Source organism: Larus michahellis, chromosome 2 (genome assembly GCF_964199755.1).
Source record: "Larus michahellis chromosome 2, bLarMic1.1, whole genome shotgun sequence".
Lineage (NCBI taxonomy): Eukaryota > Metazoa > Chordata > Aves > Charadriiformes > Laridae > Larus > Larus michahellis.
The window spans coordinates 6,332,095-6,346,389 of record NC_133897.1 but is presented as its reverse complement, the minus strand read 5'-3'; the positions used below and the strand labels follow the sequence as shown (position 1 = coordinate 6,346,389).

The 14,295-nt window shown below is 43.5% G+C and overlaps 1 protein-coding gene across 1 annotated transcript in view; it reads right to left on the bottom strand.

The window, feature by feature from the left end:
• Window positions 1-14,295, bottom strand: part of OXSR1 (oxidative stress responsive kinase 1) — a 93,841-nt gene that overhangs the window by 40,111 nt on the left and 39,435 nt on the right. Inside the window, exon 4 of the mRNA XM_074574018.1 lies at window positions 11,253-11,394. Coding sequence (XP_074430119.1) covers window positions 11,253-11,394 — 142 coding nt within the window. The remainder of the gene's footprint in view (window positions 1-11,252; window positions 11,395-14,295) is intronic.

Here is a 14,295-nt window from a genome sequence, read left to right as displayed (position 1 = left end):
CACATAACCAAACCTGATCCCCGATCCAACAAAATTACAATCAAGCATCCAGCTACAGGAAACTTGGGAGCACAGGAAGGCAATGAGATGATGCTCCCAGTTTCAAGTGCAGTGTTCCGGCATCCCTCACAATAAGTTTTTCAACAGGGATTGGTGGGGGGAACGACAGGAACTGTATCCTAACGACTTGTTCCCACTATAAAAAGCCTACATAAATCCTTAAAATCCTGCGAAATGATCAGATCTGCCCTCACCCATAGCCATCAGTCCTTTGCACCACCATACAGTGGTTGTTGCAGTGACAACACTAAGGGAGCAAGACTTGCTGGTCCAGTGTTATCAATAACCAGCTGCAACTCTGCAATCCTGGCATAAGCAATAAAACTTCATATTACAGACTTAAAAGAACAGTGTTTGCAAGAAAAGCAATGAAGCATGTTAAGCTACTGCTTTTTAAACAAGCCTCTTAATATTCTTTAGAGATCAAAAAGGATTCACTTGGCTTGTGTTCAGAAGTCTACATTGGCAGCAATAGCTAGGACAATTTAAAGCCACTACAACCATGATACACGTGGCCTGAGCAAAGAGTGGCATCCCAGGACTGAGAAGAAAACTGTCACATGAAGGGGGAAAATAGAGATAAGCCCCATTTATTACACCTTTGCTTCCAACCTGCTTCTATGTGCCTTTAGGGTGCCATGCTGGCACAGCCTTGAGTCATCTGCCCATTAGATGCAATTTACATCAACTGTAACAATAAATTTTCATGGCCTGAACTCTATAGAGCATAATTTGGCATGAAGAAGGAGTCATTGGTCCTGCCAAGTTTCATGTAAAAAAAAAAAAAAAAGAAGGTGCATGATACAAGAATTACTATTTTCTGTTAATGGTAATGAATAACTCGAAATATTTTTACTGAATGCAGCCAATTGCTGGAGTTTACATTGTTCTGAGTAATTTGCAAAATTACTTCCAGGACAAAATCTCGACTTACAGTTACATACAAAGCAATTTGTGACACACACCAGATGAGCACTGTTCTCTCCCTACAATCAAACATTACTCTCTTTTCAGTGATATGCTGTTACCTGTGTCACCTCTTCCCTTTGCCTTATAAGCCAAGATGTAAAAAGCTGGCTGTACGCAAGAGCTTTACCATTTGAGATGGAGCTGCAAAATGGAAACTAGGCTTGGAGCATGCCAGCAGAGGGATAACGGTTTTAAACTGAAAAAGAGGAGATTTAGATTAGCTATCAGGAAGAAATTTCTCCCTCTGAGGATAGTGAGGCACTGGCACAGGTTGCCCAGGGAAGCTGTGGATACCCCATCCCTGGAGGTGTTCAAGGCCAGGCTGGATGGGGCTTGGAGCAGCCTGGTCTAGTGGGAGGTGTCCCTGCCCAGGGCAGGGGGTTGGAACTGGATGATCTTTAAGGTCCCTTCTAACCCAAACCATTCTATGGTTCTATTTTTTATGCCCTACTTGAATGTGCTGACATTTCAGAACATCAGAGAAGGCATTAAAGACAACTGTATTAGAAATGCCGTACATTAGCATTCTCCCTGTTTCTGCTCAGAAAAGCCCTGGATACTAACATTTTCATGCCACAGGGTTAAGCCTTAAGTCCCAAACTCTTGGGCAAGATGCAATTACTGCCTGTTACAGTGCTGTACTTAACTCCGCAGAGCTAGACTCAGGAACATCTCCCAAAGCTTGAAGGTCTTCCAACAGCAGAGAGCTGGCAAAGCAGCTTCCCTGCTCCTCTCCGCAGCCTCCCTGCTGAGCCAGGCATAAGCAGGGGGAAGAGAGGGCCAACTCCACAGCTTGCTCCATCGCTGCTCATCCACAGCCCTCTCAGCAGGCCCTTGTGGCCACTGGCAGCCGGGACCAGCAGCAGCAGCCAGGCTGCTATAAATTACAGCGGGGGACCGGCCTGGCGACACGCTTTATTGCTCAGGATCAGGGAAGCACAGCAACTGCTTCCACCCTCTTCTCTGGATTGTTCTGCCGGCTGCCGGGCCGTGGTGAAAGATCAGGGCCTCAGTGCAGGAGCTAAATGCCAGCAGGACAAGGCAACTCATGATTTACTCCGGGTCTCATAAACAGTAGAAGCATTTTTAAAGCCCCACTTCACAGGGGCTAGGTAGGCAGGAATATTTAAGGAGTTTTTAACTGTCATTTTAATGTTAGAGAATGTTAGATGAATAATCCAGTGTTATCAAGAATTAAAAAAATGTTCTTTTAAGCAGCATGAAACAAGGCTTTGAAAGGCAGAAGTGACCGACTGTGGCTTTGCAAACAGAGGGGTGTGCAGACAGACAAAGCCTACTGGAAAGGATTGTCAGCTTCCAACAAGACGAGCTACAAGAGTACACTGAGTACTCATTTTCTCCATGCCCTACCCTTAATATCCAGGCAGATCACACTCAGCACAGTGAAGAGACCTCTTGGGAGTGGTAACTGCATCCAGTCTCTTGGCACAGGCGAACATAAGCCCCAGTAAGGGCTACATGAGAAATAAATCTCCCTTTGTGCCTTATTTTAGCTAACACGTAAACCACCTTTCAGATGATCCATGATGCACTCATTAGGTGCAATTCCTCCTGATTTTTTGCCCCCCAGTGTTGCAGAAGTGGACTGCTGCTTTAAGTAGAGGGTTTAGGATCTGAGAAACCATAACTCAGAAATTTGATTCACTTTAGGTTAAGCCACTATGTCAGCTCAGACAAGGGCGGGCTCACCAAAGAAAGCTGCAGGAGATCCTCCCGAAATTCATTCTGTCATCTTAGTTATCTGAATAGCTCCAGGGGCTGGGAAGATGCTGAGGCAGTAAAGAAGGAGTTGCAGGCCTTGGGCTAACTGGGTGAAAGTCCCTGACATGAAGCGAGACAGCAAGCGGTGTGTCACATCACACAGATCCTGTCTGTCACACCGCCACTGTTATCGCAGCGCCTGCAACTTCCCTTTATCTCAGCAAATTACGTCCAGCTTACGCTTTTTGTTCCTGTGCCAATTTTGTCTTTGATGTTTTTGCGCTCTCATTAATTCCTTCTCTTCCCACGTGTTTACAAGCCTAACAATGGTTAAAGGGAGGTGCGGTTCAGTGACAGATCCTGTCTGCCTTGGACTTTACCTCCCAACCATCACCATGCCTCCAGCCCAGCCCAGCATCAGTCCTCGGGTAACCTCAACTGCACATCGGCTTGGGGGGAGTTGCTGCAGCTAAAAACAAAACCTTAAAAATTCATTTTCAGACAGATCAGCTCCTTCAGCCAGATAACAAAGTGCTACGAACACTAGACCTAGCCCTGTCTCCCAACATGGGGACAATCTAACCATACCAACCCTCTCAGTCCCACCACTTCTTCCTACAAAAGAGGCTGTTGCTTCATGTATTCACCCCAACGCACATCACTCTTGTAATATCAGCTTACAGCAAGGAGGATTTGCCAAGCAGCGAGGGCCTCTGACAAGCTTCAGCCCTTTGGCAGCCAATGCAAGAGAGAAGCTACGTCTCTAACCTCATACACCACTTTTTCAAGTTTCCCCTGTTCACTCAGAACTTCACTTTTCTCTTATAAGGAAAGGACCCCTGCCCAGCAGGCTTTAAAATCAAGTTTTCATACCATTGAACAGCAGCTAAAAATGTACCACAATTTCTTCCACAAATTCATCTATTCAGCCCTTCCATTTCCTGATCCTACTTCCTAAGGACTGCAATGGGGACAAGGCACAAAGCTCCTTTAACAGCTGCCGCATGAAAAAGTGGCACACACAGCAAGCTGTGGAGTCACAAGGTCTGCCTCCTACCCCTGGAGGCCCAGATATTTTTGGGAGGCCCTGCCTTAGTGTTGGTAACAGAGGAGAACAGTTAAGTTATAACCTGGCCTTATTTCTATGTTTCATGTCAAATTATTTAACATGTAAGGAGGTGGACATGGTTCATGTGGCAATACTAGTGATGCACGTCACCATGAGGCAGTATCTCCCACATGCTAAAGCATGTTCCTAGTGTGCTCAAAAACAGCAATTTCCCCAAAACTACCTCACGCAGATCACCCCTGGTTGAGTACAAGGTAGATCAGGTAGCACAAGAACCAGGAAAGCCAGTGATTCACACATCTCCCTGCCTTGACCCTGCCACGATGGAGAGACGAAAGTTCATATCCGTAAACACATCATCAACTTGGATCTAATAAGGCCCAAAAATGTTGATATAGGGCAGCCCAAAAAGGTCTTGATTTCCAAATAAGCAATAAGCACCCTTGTTCTGGGGAAGTGGTATTTATATCTACACACACACTAGGTCCGAGGCATTCCCCTACGCAGCCAAGAGCCGTCCATATCTCTGAAGCCACCCACAGCTCCTGCTCGGCAACGTTTGCTATGTACCGCAGAAGGAGAAATTCAAGGCAACCAGGGCTCATGAGAGACTTGCCAGCTCGACTTCCTTCTCCAAAATCTAGAAGATGACACTTTTAAGCATGGCTAGCACAGGAAGAGGAAAGGGAACGCACATCTCCTTACTGCATCCTGCTATTCCTATGGAATGGAGAAAGCAGTTATCAAATTTGGTACCTGCACAATGGAAACAGTCATATTGGCACACCCAGTCTAACTTGGTGACACTTTCCAGGCTGCCGTGAAACGATAGATTTCTCTGTGGCAGATCCCTATTTGTTGTCCTACATTTGTGTGGGTTTTGTCTCACTTTTGTTTTTGAAAGTGTTAAGCTTTACTTTTTATGTTAGAGTTTTATAAGAACGCTGCAAGACAGAATATAATTTGATTTAGTAAACAGGCAAGAATGACTTCTGATGTGGCCTTGCAAAATTTTTAAGTGTGCTTAATATGTTACTACACAAATTTGGCAAGTGACCTTTTTCTCATGCTTTAGCATAAGACATGAATGAGAAGACTGCAGTGGTCTGAATAAATGCTTAAGGCATCTCCACATATGCGGCTTTTAGGATCTATGAAGGCCAGAAAATCTGCAGCATTACAACAGGGGACAATATTCAAAGCCATCTTTTTGAAGTGAGTTATTCACTTCATACGTCACAGTAGAAAGGACAAACAGGATGAACACCAGTGATTTAAACACTTACTCTACTGCTGGGGAGATGCTGCGAGAGTCTATACAGGGTGATCTGGTCCCAGTAATTTACATCAGATAAACACAGTGACATGAGACGGACGTCACGAACAGAGTGGTTGTACGTACATATGAATGTACTTGGGTTCTTCAGAGTCAGAAGCTGAGAGAGTCTGTTACATTTTCACTTGACACAATTAACGCTCCAGACAGTGAATGAAGATTATTCCCCCTGGAAACACATCAAACCCAAATACTCCTGGCAACTTGGAAATTGCTAGAAACCTTATTAGTTGAGTGTACAACTCAGTCACGGATCACTGACCAAAACCTGTCACTGCTGTTGAGCCTTTTGAAGATGACCCCGACCTCTATTTCCTGCTCTTCGTGATATTTTTCCTGCTTCTTATCTCCATGTAACAAAGGTAGGGGGAGAAAAGCCTAAAAAGTCACCTCCCTTTTAGTGCAGTGCATAGTAGTTGTACCAAGAAGTTCTTTTTCCCTTAGACTAAATCGAAGTTACTTTGAGTAACTGTGGGACACCCAAGTGACAAAGCCCAGAGGCAGCACCTGGGCCTGAGGAGAGTGACGTGGGGACAGACAGCTGAATGCAGCAGTCTGACAGCAAGTGCTCACCTTCAGGCATCACCCTGTCAGACGTTGCGTGGACCCTCACAACACAAGGCGTCCTGAGGGTTGGGGCACTGACATCGGCCTGGAGCCGCTGCAGGGCCCCCAGCATTCCTGTGCCTTCATCACCAGTGACACTTACCAACAGAGTTCGAATTGCCAGGTTCTTAAGCTTCAGAGCAGAGATCGTCTTTATCCATTTCTAGGAAAACTGTCTCCACAGGAGCTATTGTTTCTGACTATCTGCAGATTCAGGATTTACATCTGGTTCATATTTTCTCTTTGCAACCACAGAGAATTTTTTTTTTTTTTTTTTTTTTTAAACTACGACTTTCTGGATGATGCAGTGGAAGAAACAGCCACCAGGAGAACATGCTGGTTTGCCAAACCACCACAATAGTCCCTGGTCTGACTGCCGTGCACACAGAGCGGAGACTCAGTGGTCCTTGCGCCCTGGATGCTGCACAGCAAGGCGTTTATTTGGGGGAACAAATCACCCAGTATAACCTAGAGAAGCAGCATCTCTTTTCCTCTGACCCACTAAGACACCCAAGAGTAACATTTCTATTGTTCTGGCTACTGAACTGTTTACAAATTAAAGCTTTAAAATTTATATTAACAACTACCTCTAAAGGCTACTTGTGCCCATCCTGTACTATAAGGGAGAAGAGACCAGAGTACACTTCTCAATATAAAGTTTCACTTCCCAAGGCTGACTAATAGCTAGATTTCAAATTACTAGTGTCTTGACTTAAAAATCAAACTGGCAATTAGAGGTGAAGGGCTCCACATCCCATTATCCATCCCTCAATCCTCCCCTACCAAACTTCAGTTCCAAAACACTGTCTCCAAAACAAGATTATTGCACTGTGGAGAGGACAGCTGTGAAGTTCTCCTACAGTATTGCTACAGAAACAAAAAGTACAGCATTCCAGTCGTCAAAGTAATCAGAGGCATACTGGAATCCAGTTTAACCACAATGTCTGCCAGCATGGCTATCAATGCATTAATCAGCTACATGAAAATTAAGCTTGAATCCTGTAGGACAGCTGAGTTCTGCCAAAATACATCTATCAGCTCCTTCATCTTAAATCCGAAACTGGCAACTGGAGGAACGCTCCACCAACGCCCCCCCCGCCAAGTGTTGGTGATGTCTATGTGCTCACACAGAGACACCCTTTTTTCAGAAATTATTTTCTCTTAATATAGTTAGAAGAGGCAGACAATTAAACTTTGATCCTGTGTCAAAACCATCCCAAGGTCCAAAAAATAAGCTAATATATTTGGCATAAAAACACAGCAAGAATATTGTTTCCAGGGTCTCTTCAAAGCAACATTCAAACAGCTGCCACAGCACCCCACCACCCCACACTCCGAAAAGCGATTTTGACAAGACACTAAAAAAAAGCCAAAACATTCTGTATGGGGGCACAAGCCGATCTAACTCAGCGTATCAAATGTGCTGTTGCCCCTCTCACCCCCTGAGAAGTAGAGCCGCAAACAAATTAATAGCTGGATCACTGCCACGCCAATATTTCAAGTGCATGCAACCCTAAACCACTTCCTAAGCTTTTTTGGGTTTACAGAGAAAAAAAAAGCATGCGAGTATCACATTTATTACGCCGCAATATGAGAATCTGATTATATTCGAGCAGCATATCATTTCACCTGGACTAACTGAAATATTCAGTTACACAACAGCTAATCATGAATAGAAGATAAGCTCAGAGATAAAAATAGGGAGAAAGACAGAGAGACCTTGTAACAGTTAATCAGCATGATTCATTTGTCAGACTGCCATAAAGAGCACCACCTGAAAAAGCCTTGAACTTCCCTCCAACAAATCCCTTTAAGCAATAAAACCTCTTGGGTTGCTTTTGCTTTAGTTTTATTTCCAAGTCATTCATCAAACTCCTGCTAATCCCCAAAGACACAGAGGAATCAGAGTCCAAATGGGGAAGAGGTACAACATACCCCGTGTGTCACCCAGACAAGATTAGCACAGGAGCAACCCCTCGCAGGATATCAGTCTTGCTCTAGTTCCATAAAAAAAAAAAAAGAAACAAACACACCCACGTCTGAGCAGATTCCTGCAGGAGAGCTTCATCCGAAGGTTTCCGAGTGTGGCCCTCTGTCCTCCGCACGCTGGCTCATGCCCAGGCAATTTAACTCACTTAACCTGAGCCAGATCACTAGGATTTCCAACGGCCATTGGGATCACTGTGCTACACAGAAAACCGCAATGGGGACGGTGGCAGCTGGCATGGGAGAAATGGCCAGGGACAGCGGTAACGAAGGCAGAGAGCTGCCAACTCCGAGATGCAGGAGGCAATGGCAATTTTGGAGGCAGACAGGGATCATTTGTAATCATTACCTTGGTATAGAGCATTTCATGAAAATAAAACTGATCCTGCATTCTCCTTTGTCTTTTCCATAAGGCCTCAGAGTCTGTTCCCAACAGCCCTTGCAAGACAAATGCAAAAAGATACCACTTTGGACAATGTGGGAGACTTAAGCGTTTGTTGCTGAACAACGGCATCTATTCAAGCCTCAGCCTCGCCCTGGCTGTTAATTAGGAAACTAAACAAAAAAAATAAATTTATAGTTTAAGCCTTCACTAGATATTTGGCTTTCTAATCTCCTCTAGAGAATACTGTCAAGCTACTCTCCTGTCCAAAGCAGGGATTTACACTTCCATGCAAAGCCAGCTCCCCAGCCCTTAATTGGAAGTGGCATTAAGTTGAAGACGGGCTTATGCAGAGCAAGATTCAGCAGCGGCAGAGTTTCATTAAGCCAGTCTTCCACGTGTTAACTTAATTTACCCATTTAAGATGATGCATAATTTAAAAGTATCGAGCAGCTCCGCTGTCAGACATATATTCTCTGATCTCACTGATGATTTACAGCAGTAACAAGCTGTCCCCGCTTCAGGTCAACAACACCCACAAAATTACAATTGGGTCCAGATATTCATCCTTCGGGCCTTGCCACCAGCCTGGCTGTTCAACTTCGTATGTGCTAATTACATCCATTCCTGTCTCTAACTTTATCAAGTCTTCTTCTCCTAGATATAACACAAATGGAGTTGGGATATTCAGTGTAAGCAGCTGAATGCTTTGCTGTGCTGGGTGGCTGCTTGCTTTGGGATGGTTGTGCCAGGTCAACAAAACCTTCAGTTTTGACCCTTCCCAGTTGACCTTGTTTTGGTCTGAAGCTCACCCCAACCGCAGCTGTCCCACTTTGCAGACACTATACTCAGCCCTTCACCTGATGCAGTCGGTTTCCTTCAGAGACAGATACTTTAAGCTGACCCAGGGGACCAAAGTTAAGTTATTTTAAACGCTTCCTCTCAGAGCATCTCTGGCACGACTGCAAGATTTCCACCTGCCTTTCCCATCAGGCATGACCAATATTATGACCCCTAGCGTTAAGGAAGATGGGAAAACCATAGAGATATTCCTATGCATGAGGAAAGGTCCCATCTACACTACAATTTTAAACTGTGTTTTTTCTCGGCAATGTACACACATCTGGATAAAATGCAAGACAGCATGATTAACTCCATTCGGGAAATATGCTTCACCCCTCAAAGGCACGTAAGCTTGCTTTCTGCCCACAGTCAAACGCCCAACCTTTGCAACACAGGTAAGAAGCTACGAAGTTTTCCTTCTGTACCATGACTATTTGCACTTCTCCAGATTTCCCAGACCACACAATGAGGTAATCCAAACACTTTTTTTCTGATAAAACATTACACAATTGCTGGAGTGGCCCCAAAATACAGGGATGAAACACATGCAAAGTAGCTGACACACAACCGCAAGCTTAAGCTGCCGCAATGACACAGCTTTGATTTCTTTGCTGAAGTCCCCTAAATAAGGGCAAAATGCTTCCAACAAGCAGGACGAGAATGGTCGCAGCAGGTTCGGTTCAGTCTGCTTCCAAATGATTCAATATGAATCACATTTTCTTCAGACCAAGCAGTTTGAACTTTCTGTGAACATCATATTTTTGCTGAGTACAGTTAAAAAACCAACACATGAATATATCCTGTATAACCTTTACCACCATTACTCGTGCTGCTGTTTCACTACTGCAAGTCAAGAGGGGGACCACCTCTGTTCCGATACAGAGATCATCACGTGACATCTTCAGAAAAACTAAAATTTAACAGGTTACTGCTGCTTTAACATACATATTTTGATTCCATTAGACCAGAAGCTGAGTCAAATCAGTCAAGCAAATCAACTGCGAGTCACAAATAAGCATGGTTTTGTAAATTACTTATGGCAAGGGTGAAAAATTACCATGCACTCAGTAAGTTGGTCTAACTTCCCAGAGCTACATGAAGTCTTATCTCTAAAAAAAAAAAAAAACACAAAGTTAAACACCCAGCTGTGAAATCAGAACTGTCTTCAATGAAGACAACTCATGCTAGATCAGAATTTTAAGACAGACTGGAACCCGAAACTTGAGACTTCTTTCAGGGAAAGGAATGCCACCAGAATTGTTTCCAACCATTTCTTTCTTTTTAACCCACAGCAACCTACAAAAGCCAGTCTGTTTGACCAAAAATATGAAATAAATGCTTCTTGGATTTTCTAATAAAAATAACATTTTGGCAAAAAGAGTTACCTCTTCAGCTATCATAAGAGGACAGAAACTTACTCCAGCACAGCAGCAGCAATGCTTATAATGGCATCATACCAGAAGACGGCCAAGCTCACAAAATTCCCAAGAAAGAAGCGGCTGTTGTTCCCAGCAGCAGTCTGTGGCTGGGATGATGTATATTACCCACAAGCAGTACATTCTATTTTCAGCACATATTTAGGATTGCAAATCTTATTCTTTTTAACAGCAGAACATACTGCCTTAGTATCCTCTCTTCCTTAACTACACCACACCTTGACACCAACGGAGAGGAAAACATGATTTAGAAATACCTCCCAAACGACACAGCAGCACAGAAACCCACACATTTCAGCGATCCATCAAATCACAGACCATTAGTTAACTGGGTTTTGCCTGCAGTAGGAGTTTTTCCACTAATTTTGTTTCTTTTTTTTTTTTTAAATGAAGTTACCCAAATTTAAGTTTTGTTATGTTGATCTTGCAGCTAGCCTGAAAAAAAGAACGAACAGGGCTTGAAGGACTCATTAAATTGCTCAACAGTTCTTATGCAGTACTTTTGGTGATTTGTAGCTCTGCAAGAAACAAAACCAGCTGAAGTTTTCCAGCTCCAACAACTACACTTTGCAGCTGGATGTTGACATTTCGAAAAAGGTTCTCTGTCTCAGAACTTTCAATACCTCAAAGTTTACCCAAACTTGGCCTAGTCATAGTATTTCCTATAGCAGTAGCTACTACTATAGACAACTGAATTCCGAGTTTTGATTACTTTGATTAAGCTCCCACCTTTATTTTCCTCTTTCCACGCCCTCACAGCTGGTTGTAGGATGAGACCGCATGTGCTCAGCTGCTGTTTCAGCAACACATGTTTTGGGCAAAGATGAGAAAAATGAAAAATACCTGTGGATTTGTCCATTTTTATGCAGGTAGTCCAGCCCCTCCAGCACCTCCTTAAGAATCGTGGCTATACAGGGTTCATCCAGGACACCAGTCTTGTGTTCTCCTTTGGCCACGATGTGCTTTATAATATCCAGAACAGAGCCTAGAGAAAATAAGAGTTAAACACGTTAGTTTAAACTAGAACGACCAACTCATAGCTAAGTGGTGGCTTACAGGGGGGCAGATCCTCAAGGTGGGCTGTAAAAATCCCTGTGATGACAAGTAACTGAGAAGTTATTTGAACAAGCCAAAATGTAAAGTGTACATACACAGGACTCTTGGAAGGTTTTAAAGTAGATACCGATGCTACAGCTGTTTTAGTACCGAGTACTGGAGAAGCAGGAGGGGAAAATGGAAAAAGCAGGGGGCTGCCAGGACTCATAAGCTGAAGGCAACGAGCTTGATAAAATTAGACTTTCTTTTTCAGCTCCTATAAACTTGATGTAGAATAACAGCAAGAAAAATCTAATACATAAAGGGATGACACTGCCCTAAAAGAAAAAAGTGGAAATTATTAAACAGAGAACAAATGAGGCCAAATCCTGACAATAAGTCACTTCTTCGCTGCGTACAGAACTGGAATGGCTTAGAACCTTCCCTAGAAACATCAGGCTCTCTCCCAACCGTGGTGTGAATTACATCATCTTGCATGACAAACCATGCTTTATAGAGCAAACCACCTCTTTGAATTGCACCCAGGAATAGACGGAATCAATGACTAGCAACACGCCTCTTGTGCAAGGTCCTGTTTTCATGATATATTGGGTACGGTATTCTTTGTATTTGCAGCTGGACTGAAGACAGTCTTCTCAGAACTCTATTTTTATTGCTCCAGTATGGAATGTCTAAGCCCGTTTTCCAGGCCTGTGCTATTTATCCCCTTCAAACTTGGGTTTCTATGGTTTAATGACTGGATAGTCAGCTAGTAGGATTTTTACAGCTATGGACACAAAGCAATGTCAGCAATACTAGGAAGTTCTTAAAGAAAGGGAAAAGCAGGCACGACTGCAAAGCACAAATTCCAGCCTTAATTGTCTTTGAACAGTAAGAACAACTCAGTACTAACTAACTCAGCTAGTTCAGAAAAGCTGAAAGTTCATTCTTCCTAACTTGCAACCAAAAAACCCGTAACAGACTCAAAACATTTTTGTACCTGAAGAACAGTAAAAGCTGAGAATTTACTCTCATTAATTTGGTCAATGTGGAAGTTACAGGTTCCACCTTGTAAATTCTTGAAGCAAGCAGAAAAATGCAATGGAGGCTTTTGCATTTTTCTTTTCATCCTTAAGCTTCAGGTTGACAAAAAACGCCTCCTTTAAAACTTCTTTTATTAACTATCCTATTTGAACTTCTTGGCCAAAACAATCACGCCGATAGGTTTGCACTTAGCAAAGTATTTTACTTTTGGCTTCTCACATGAAAGCAAAAAGGCTGCAAGGCTGAAATCCTAACATCATGGGGAAAGGCTTGTTTTGCACAATTCAAACTGTGCAGGAAACAATTATATGGGTGCGCAGTGTGCCTTAGTTTGTGGGAAACGGTATGTGCTGAGTTCATCTAGCAGCTTGCTGCAGTCAGGCGAGTCACCATTCCCCTCTGCCCAACCGCACGCTTTCCATCTTCTCCAACCCACCGGCGTTGGTGCTCACGGGGTACACCAAACCACCAACTAAATCCACCAAAAAATAAACCAAGGAGAGGGGAAAAAAGCACTATGTTTGGTTGGTAGTGAGCATAACCTCTGAACAGAGGAGTTTCAGAGCCAATGAAGAGGAAAAGGAGGGGAAGAAGAAGGGAGAACACATTTGTGAATGCAGCAAGAGGTTGGACCAGCTCCCTGGCTGCCCTGAATGGCACCTCTAGCTTCCTCTTCCCCAAAAAACACTTTGCTTGGTTCAAGGTATTTGCAGATACAATCTTAAACACGGCAGACACTAACAAAATAGAACAAAAATAAGGAAAACTAAAAAAAAAAAAAAAAAATAGAAGTGAAGTTGCACAACATCCCCCCAACATTTGATCCAAGAATACTTTTCACAGCGTTCAGCCTTCCTTTACCCTGTCTTGAGCATGGAAACACACTCCTCTTTAGTGAGTTTTGACACGGGTCTTAATTAGTTAGCCAAAGGTTTCACCCAGCCGTAACTCAGGTTGTTTCGACATACGTTGGACTTCCTGCATGGGAGCCAGATTATCTCTACCAAAGGAAATTGTAAAACCCCAGATGTAAGAGTACACTCCCCTCCACTGAAATCTCGCCTTTTGCTTCTAGTGTCTAAGAGAAAGATCCTCTGCGGTGTGTCATGAGGACTCACCTGGGATTCAGCCTGTCACGTATTCATATTTTAAGAGTACGTGCTTGCAAGCCTCAATGCATCTTATTTTGGACAGGAATTTTTGTGACACCAAAAAAAAAACCCACCAAAAACCCCCTTCACTTTCACTGTTCAGGTTTTTCCTCTCAAATGTGCCTTTATCTGGAGAACAAACTGTCACTTGTTTTAGAAGTCCAGTGAAAATATGTGGTTCTTCACGTACTCGTTTTGTCCTCTTTCCACCCACAACTCTGTTAGCAGACTTTGTTCAAAAATATTTCCCTTCTCCTGCAAAGGGCTCAGGGAACATGAGGAGGCAGATCATATGGTGTTCAAATTCATTTGGTCAAAAAAAAAAGAAATCCTGTATTTAGCCAAGTTAGAGGTTGTAATTAACCCAGAAAAGGGGGTGGGGGTTAGACAGACAAGAGGGCATGCACAGAGCCAGCCTTTATTGTGAAAGGGCTGATTCACACCCATACTATATCTGATCCCAGCCCAGCCTGCCACTTTTTAAGCACGTTTTTTAAAAACCACTTTCACATTGAGATGTTCAAAGTAGTGGAGGAATGTGCCAGTCTTCTACAGAAAGGAGAACAGCCCAAAGGCTACGAGCAGCAGAAGAGCAACCCCAGAGACACCTTCCTGTTGGTGAAAGTTGCATTTAGATCATCCTCACTTTGTTTGCG